The 8,158-nt window shown below is 62.4% G+C and overlaps 1 protein-coding gene across 1 annotated transcript; it reads left to right on the top strand.

Annotated features, from left to right (window-relative positions):
- Window positions 1-2,471: 2,471 nt before the first annotated feature.
- INHBB (inhibin subunit beta B) lies at window positions 2,472-8,040 on the top strand. Its single transcript, XM_043488199.1, has 2 exons — window positions 2,472-2,922; window positions 5,367-8,040. The coding sequence occupies exons 1-2, from the start codon at window positions 2,472-2,474 to the stop codon at window positions 6,140-6,142; spliced, it is 1,227 nt and encodes a 408-aa protein (XP_043344134.1). The 3' UTR covers window positions 6,143-8,040.
- Window positions 8,041-8,158: the final 118 nt, after the last annotated feature.

Genomic DNA, 8,158 nt, shown 5'->3' with positions numbered 1-8,158 from the left:
GGCCGCGGTCCACCTCGGTTGTCCCGGGCTCCCAGATGCGCTAAGAAAGCTAAACTCCGGGCAGTTCCGTTGTTACGCTGCGCGTTCCCTGGGGGTGGGGGTCTAGGCAGTTGAGACGAGAGCGCAAGGCCGCGTTCCTGCTGCCCCCTAGGAGCGCCGTCCTGTTGCTCCACACTGAGGTCGGGACGCCCGGAGGGACAGAAGGGACGGACTGCACTTGGGGTTCTGGATGAGGCTGGGAGTCTGGTGTCCATGACAGCGTCTTTCGTCTAGCGGCCTAAGAACGGCAGCCTTGGAAGGGTACTTTCTTGAGTTGTGTGAGGAGCGTGGCCCGGTTGCCTACTTTGGGGCTCCCCACCAGCCAGTGTGATAATAGTCGTTACTGTGCTCCGTGTACGCACGAGGGGGCAGAGACTAGGATGGGAAGGCTCTAGCCACGGCCACTCCGGCAAGGCTGGCCGTAGCGGAGCCTCGACTGGGACCTGGCTTTGTCTGAGGCCAAGATTTGCCAACTAGGGGGGTGGCGGCCGCAGTGGTGCTGGAAGCCTCGCCAGCCTGGCAAGCCCAGAGCTCGGGAGGCTCATGGGCCGCGAGGCCAGTTCCCCATGCAGTCGAGGCGCTTCTCGGGGCGCGGCGCCGGCGGAGGCAGCGGCCCCCCAGACCCCTCCAGTCTGCAGGGTCCACGCCTCACCCAGTGTGCCGGCGGCTCGGGGCGCTCGACTCCGGCGCTGCAGCCCCGGAGCGACATCCACCGGCGGAGCCAGTCCGCGGCGCCCGCGGCCGCCCCCGCCTTGCCGCGGCCAGCGAGGGAGCACCCCAGGAAGGCCGGGGGCGGCTGCAGCGAGGAGGGGTGCCTCTCCTGGGCGGGGAAGGCGGCGGCAGGGACTAAGGCAGGGCCTGCGCGGCCGCCGGGAGGAGGCGAGCGCTGGGATCCTGGATCGGGACGCGTCGGTGCCGCCCGCCGCCCAGCCGGGCCGGGGTCCGGGGCGCCCACGTGGTGAGAAAGTTTCGAGACCGCAGAAGTGGCCCGGTCTTGTGGGGTGGGGAGGGGAGGGAAGCGAGCCGGTTCGCTCCTCCTTCTCGCTAAGGCAGAAGGAAAAGAGCGGAGGGAAGCTGGGGTGGGCGGGGAGCGGGCAGCATCAACCTGAACAGATTCTGCCTCCCCCTCCCCCTGCATCCCCCTCGCAACCCCGGGAAGCGGAGCGGGGAGGCGCGGACATCTCCTCCCGCACGGCCAGGCGAGACTCCCCCCCCCCCCCTTTTTTTTCCCTGCCAACCTCTATCACAACGCGCGCGCACATACGGAGATTGTGCGGCTTTTTTTTCACCCTTGGGAGAAAAAACGAGGAGAGTAAAAGAAGAGGGCAAAGCGAAGAACTCCTCCTCGGCGGGCTCCGCACTCTGCCGCGGCCGGGCGCGGGGACGCGGCCGCCACCCGCCGCTCTCTCCCGGCCCTGCGGCGTGTGCCGGCGGGAGAGCCAGCGAGGGCACCCGCGCCGGGGACGCGGCGAGACTTTTAGGAGCTAGAGCCGATATCGCCGCCGCCGCGCAGGCAGAAGAGACCGGGACGAGGAGGGCCCCGCCGCCGCCTAGCCTGGCGCTCGGAGCCCCGCCGGCCCGCGCAGGCGGGCGGAGGGAGGCAGGCGGCGAGGAGGCGGGCGGAGCAGAGGACCCGCCGGAGCGCGCAGCGGCCGGCCCGCCCGCCCGCCTGCCGGTGGATGCGGCGCCCCGGGAGCCTGGAGACAACTTTGCCTTGTGACGCGCCGCGAGGACTGCAGGGCCCACGGCCCCGGGCTCCGCGCCGCCTCTGAGCGGGCCCGCGCTCCGCAGCGCTCCCGGCACCGCACTCACTCCGCTGTCCGCCCGCCAACCCACGGAGAGGACTACCCGCCCGTCGCCACCGCCCGCGGCCCTTCCTCGGTGCTAGGCGGCGAGGGCGAGGACGAGGCGCTCAGGTGCGAGCGCGGGGCCCCGCCGCAGCGCCCGCCGCAGCGCCGCGCCAAGCCGCGCCCGGCTCCGCTCTGGGGGCTCGGGTGCCTTCGCTTCCGTCTCGCCCAAGTTGCGTCGACCGGCCCTTTTGCCACCTTCCCCGCCCGGCCGCCAAGCCGCCGCTGCTGCTGCTTTCGCTTCACCCGAGCGGGGGCAGCGGGGCCCCGACGCGGAGAGGATGGGGGAAAAGCTGCGGATGCCGAGGCGCCCCGAGACGCCCGTGCGGCAGTAACCCTCCGGCCCCTGCCTCGCCCAGGGCGCCTCTCCGGCTCCCCGCGGCCCACGGCGCCCCTTCCCCGCCGCGCGGGAACCCCCGCGGCCCGACCGGGCCCCCTCCCCCTGTGAGCCGGCTGCGGCCCTCCCGGCGGGCGGGCGGAGGCCCGGGCGGGGGCGGGGCGGGGCGGCGCGCCGGGAGCCGTGAGCCGCCCTGCGCTCGGCTCGGCTCGCCTCGCGGCGGGCGCCCTCGTCGCCAGCGGCGCACCATGGACGGGCTGCCCGGTCTGGCGCTGGGGGCCGCCTGCCTTTTGATGCTGGCGGTCGGCTGGCTGGGGCCCGGGGTCTGGGGCTCGCCCACGCCCCCGACGTCGCCCGCCGCGCCGCAACCGCCCCCGCCGCCGCCCGGAGCCCCGGGCGGCTCGCAGGACACCTGCACGTCGTGCGGCGGCTTCCGGCGGCCGGAGGAGCTGGGCCGGGTAGACGGCGACTTCCTGGAGGCGGTGAAGCGGCACATCTTGAACCGCCTGCAGATGCGGGGCCGGCCCAACATCACACACGCCGTGCCCAAGGCCGCCATGGTCACGGCCCTGCGCAAGCTGCACGCGGGCAAGGTGCGCGAGGACGGCCGGGTGGAGATCCCGCACCTCGACGGCCACGCCAGCCCGGGCGCCGACGGCCAGGAGCGCGTCTCCGAGATCATCAGCTTCGCCGAGACAGGTGGGTCGGTCCCTCGAGCGGCCCTCGCTACCTCTTCCACCCGCTTCTCTTCGCTGACTCTGACCGCCGCCGCCGCAGCCCGCGCGCCCTAGGGGAAACCCGGACTGCTGGCTGGGCCCGCTCGCCTCCGGCCCTGTGCGCTCCGTCCGGGTTGCAGTCCTCTTCTGGAAGGCAGCAACCCCTTCCTACTCCCCTGTCCCCGCCGAGGAGCGCTCTGCCCTCCACCCCTGCTCTCCGAAACGGGCCCCAGCGCCTCTGGGCGCGCGTCCCCCTCCCGGCGGACGCGTGCGGCCCTGGCTCAGCAGGCACTCGCTTGGTGATTGCTTAATGTTTTTGTTTCCCACGATCGGAGTGTAGGCTTAGCAGTATAGATGGAGATGTGTGTGCTTGTTGATATCCGTGGGCCGGAGGAGTATGTGTATGTGTGTGTGACTGTGTGTGTGTGTGCCTGCGTGAGAGGCCCCTGGGGCCGCTTCCATCGCAGGGCGGCGTGGGCTTGCCAGGATTGCTGAAGCTTCGCTGGGGAGAGCTAGGCAACCTCTCTTCCGATTGTGTGGGCACCGGAATCGGTGGAAGGCAGGCTTCTCAACAGGTCCCATCATTTACGCAGAGAAAGGCTGCCGCTCAGGGGGCAGCCCCGTGCCTCTCGGCTTGCTTGAGAGCTGAGGCAGCTCCCTGGCTTTAGAGCCAGCAGAGTTCCTAGTTAACAAAGGGTCGGAGTCCTTTCTGGAATGTTCCTCCGGCCCTATATTGCAAATTTTTACCACTGAATATAAAAATCAAGCGAGGAAAAACATCTTTCGAACTTTAAAAAAAGGAGAAAAATGTGCTCGCGCTGAAATGCTGCAAGTGCTTTCGGCTCTGCTATCCTTTTCAGGACTTGAATGAGCCAGGCTGGCTTTTGTGCCTGGAGCTCAGCCCCGTTTGTGCAGGGGGACTGCCGAGAAGGTCGCAGGGGGAAGCTCGGGTTTGGGCTGGGCAGGGCAGGGTGGGCAGGGAGCCTTGGGGTGAGGGGTTGGTGGCAGTCGTGTCCCCAGGCTGCGAATGCCTCCCCCCAACCCCCAAGGCAGCGGGCAGACCGTGCAGGTGCCGCCTGGGGATGAAAAGGGATGAAAAGTTTTGCATGGCCGGGTGTGGAGAAAAGCAGAGACAATCAGGGCTGGTTTGTGCTTAGAAAGAAATGCATTGCCGTTTTAGCTGTCCGACAGAGTCAGGGGAATCTGGACATGCAATTAGAGAGCTTGGATTAAAAGGTGCTTTGGGGCCCAGAGCAGAAATGTGATTCTGGAAGGTCGAGGAGGCCTTTTGGTCCTGGTGGCACAAAATGACAGCGGGGGCTGTTATATTTCTGGTCGGTTTCACGGAGCCAGCTCTTTGACTTATAAATAACAGATTCAGGTCACAGGCAGCTCGTCCAAGACCAGCTTTTAAGGCTGTACTTTCCCCCATTTCAAAGTCAGATGTCAGTGTTATTAGAGGAGCCAGGCGAGGCCTGAGGAGGGGCCTGGGAGGGGGGCAGTGGTAGGAGGTTTGATAAAACCAGCCGAGGCCACACAGTTGGCTTATTTGTTCTTCCTGGAGAAAAAAAAAAAAAAAGTAGGGATTGTCAGAGAGCAGGGTCACTGAAATGTAGGATGAGAGAGGATTCCTCTCTCAGTTGGCATGGCCTCTCTTCTTGTTGAGCTGAATTATTGAGACAACTAATAAACCAATTCTTCTTATCCATGGAGACTTCAAATGTGCCATTCACGGAGAGCCAGTGACTCATGAAAGGGGTGGACTTCAAGTTTCAAGACTGAGCGCCCTGTCCCTTGGAAGTACTCGGAAGCAAAGGCTGCACTTTGCAGCCTGCAAAGCACACGTTCCAGTGTCAGAAATCTGAGCAGAGCTGGCTTGTTTGCAGTGGAGGTTCCACTGGGGGTTGGATCAGATCATGCTTAGGTAAACACTGGAAAGAGGCTGTAGGTGGCTCAGCTGGATTTTGCAATGCCCTAAGTTAACCAAAAAAAAAAAAAGAAAGAACCCAAACTCTGCTAAAACAACCCACCCCAAATCCTTAGTGAGACCCTGGTTTTGTTTTTCAGATTTCACAGATACCCATAACAACTTGTTAAGATCTTGGCCTCCTGACAAGTTCCTCCGTTGAGCTTTGAGGCCTGACAGCCTGTCTCCAGGGAACCCCGGCCTGGGAGAGGTGAGGCCGGCTTTCTAGGCCCGGGCCCTCCAGCTCCAACCTGGTCCGGGCTTCTCGTTAAGAAACAATTTTCCCTGCCTCTCCCAGGTTACCGTTGGAGGCCGCGGCCCCAGGAGTGGTATTTCTGGTCAGGACGGTCCTCCAGCTGCTCGGCCAGGGCCCGGTCCAGCGTCCTGCGGCAGAATGTGTTTCCTGCAGTGCCTACTGTTCTCCTTGATCTAACTTGGCCCGCTCTCTCGCTTTTCCGCAGATGGCCTGGCCTCTTCCCGGGTCCGCCTGTACTTCTTCATCTCCAACGAAGGCAACCAGAACCTGTTTGTAGTGCAGGCCAGCCTGTGGCTCTACCTGAAGCTGCTGCCCTACGTCCTGGAGAAGGGCGGCCGGCGGAAGGTGCGGGTCAAGGTGTACTTCCAGGAGCAGGGCCCTGGCGACCGCTGGGCCGCGGTGGAGAAGCGCGTGGACCTCAAGCGCAGCGGCTGGCACACCTTCCCACTCACCGAACCCATCCAGGCCCTGTTCTCGCGGGGCGAGCGGCGTCTCAGCCTGGACGTGCAGTGCGATGGCTGCCGGGAGCTGGCCGTGGTGCCCGTGTTCGTGGACCCGGGCGAGGAGTCGCACCGGCCCTTCGTGGTGGTGCAGGCGCGGCTGGGCGACAGCAGGCACCGCATCCGCAAGCGGGGCCTGGAGTGCGACGGGCGGACCAACCTGTGCTGCCGGCAGCAGTTCTTCATCGACTTCCGCCTCATCGGCTGGAACGACTGGATCATTGCGCCCAGCGGCTACTACGGGAACTACTGTGAGGGCAGCTGCCCCGCCTACCTGGCGGGGGTGCCGGGCTCGGCCTCCTCCTTCCACACGGCCGTGGTGAACCAGTACCGCATGCGGGGGCTGAACCCGGGCACCGTGAACTCCTGCTGCATCCCCACCAAGCTGAGCACCATGTCCATGCTCTACTTCGACGACGAGTACAACATCGTCAAGCGGGACGTGCCCAACATGATCGTGGAGGAGTGCGGCTGCGCATGAGGGCGCGGCTCCGTCGGGGCCTGGGGACCAGGGTGTGGCAAGTGGAGCGCGGTGATGCCCGGGGGGTGCCCGGGGCCGGCCCGAGATCTTTTCCTACTTCCTCATCCAGCAATCTGTCAAAAGCCGAGGGAGAGCCCTCCACGGACACGAAGGACTGAGTGCACACGCAGGCGCGCGCAGCCAGACGCATCCTGCCACCCACATGGCAGCCTCCGGGATCCCGGCAAGTGTCTGCGGTGACAAATGGCAGCTCAGCCACAAATGCCTGTCACTCGGAGAGAATGGGGTGAGCAGCCACCGTCCCCCCCACGCCCCCCCCCCCCCCCCCAGCTGGCCTGGCCACTCTGAATCGCGCCTTCCGAGCACAGAGAAAAGCACAAAGACAAGAGACAGAGGGAGAGAGAGCGAGCGAACCCGGAGCTTGGAGAGAGCAGCAGATGGGGGGTGGGGAGCAGGCAGCCTGCAGAGGGCCGCGTGTCCCCCTTTGCTCATGCGAGGCCCCCGGGGTCCCCACATCTCTTGGCTCCAACGTGTGGCTTGCTCCCCTGGCCTGGGATCCTTCCGGCGGCGGGGAGCCGGGCAGCCTGTCATTTCCCATCCTTGGAGAGGCAGGCCCCAATAGGCTGCCACCTGCCAGAGACCGGAGACCATGGAGCTGTGGGAGTGACCGTTTGACTGTCCCTTGGGGCCCTGGTGTGACTTCTATGTGTGTGTGTTTTGGGGGTGGGGAGGGAGGGAGAGGAGAAGGGTCTTAATTTGATGCTTTAACTGATCACTAGCAGTTGAATGGTCATTCATTCCGGTTGTATAATTGAAAAGGGACTTTTCTACCAGGTCTGACCTTTTAAGTTAAAATCTGAATTGTTCCAAGTGGAACAAAAAAAGTTGCAATCTGTGCCCTTCCCTGGGGAGACTCCTCTAGGACTGGTTAGGGAGGGGTGGAACTGACTCTTAGCAAGGGGAGGGTGAGCTCTTAGAAGGAGGGAATGGTGGGGTGAAGGCATTCTGGAGATGCTCAGTGGGGTGGGGTTGCCCCTTCTGCAGGGGTTGAGGGAGGGGAGCAGTTGAACGGGTCTGGGGAAAAGGGGGAGGCTTTCAGCTGCTTTGCAAAAGTGGCCCATGTGGGCTCTGGCCACCAGAGCCAGCCACGGATGTGGCCCCTACCTGCTCGCCCGCCCCCCCTCCTAGCACTTGCACACCCGCCTGAACGCACATGATACAACCCTTGCCCATCCGCGTGTATCCAGAAGTGGCCCTTGGCAGAGCATTGAGCTCACCCCAGAGGTCCAAGTGCCATGTGAACTATGCAATTTAAAGGGTTGACCCACACTAGATGTAACTGGACTCGTACGACTCTTTTTATATTTTTTTATACTTGAAATGAAATCCTTTGCTTCTTTTTTAAGCGAATGATTGCTTTTAATGTTTGCACTGATTTAGTTGCATGATTAGTCAGAAACTGCCATTTGAAAAAAGAAGTTATTTTTATAGCAGCGAAAAAAAAATACAGTTAAATGTATTATACATAATTTTGGAACCAAAGAGGCCAACAGATCAGTTTTAATTTTTATTAGATGGTGAGGCCATCTTTATGAGGTGGACGTTCTGAACAATCCCTTGAGTGGCCTGCCAATGTTTCAGGGTATACATGGATTTTGTTTATTCAGTTTGATGTGTCTTTTCTATCCTTACACACCCAGAAGCTAGAGTAAAAGCGACAATGGTAGAATGCAGGTGTGTATCCTTAAATCCCCATCTTTATGTTTATTTAATAAAGCTCCCCTTAGGTTCTGTTTCATAATAATTTAAAACCAAACAATTTTTCCCGTAGACTTGCTGTTAAATGTATTTTACATTTGTGTACAGTTGAAGGAAATAAAAGATGGAGTGCCACGGGCTTCCTGCCTTGCGTGATATCTGGGGTGATGGGCTCCGGGCTGGAGGGGGCAGCTGGGGGAGGGTCAGTCCAGGTGTCCGACTTTGAAGCCAGTGCCTCCCTGGGCCGCACCCGGCACT

This window comes from Cervus canadensis, chromosome 15, assembly GCF_019320065.1.
Source record: "Cervus canadensis isolate Bull #8, Minnesota chromosome 15, ASM1932006v1, whole genome shotgun sequence".
Classification (NCBI taxonomy): Eukaryota; Metazoa; Chordata; class Mammalia; order Artiodactyla; family Cervidae; genus Cervus; species Cervus canadensis.
Note: the sequence above shows the minus strand (reverse complement) of the source record. Positions and strands in the feature narration are given on the sequence as shown.

Excerpts from the sequence above, each read along its gene's own strand:
- INHBB (XM_043488199.1), top strand. The coding sequence starts at position 2,472 with ATGGACGGGCTGCCCGGTCTGGCGCTGGGGGCCGCCTGCCTTTTGATG. Across the intron at positions 2,923-5,366 it reads CATCAGCTTCGCCGAGACAG|ATGGCCTGGCCTCTTCCCGG; the intron begins GTGGGTCGGTCC and ends GCTTTTCCGCAG.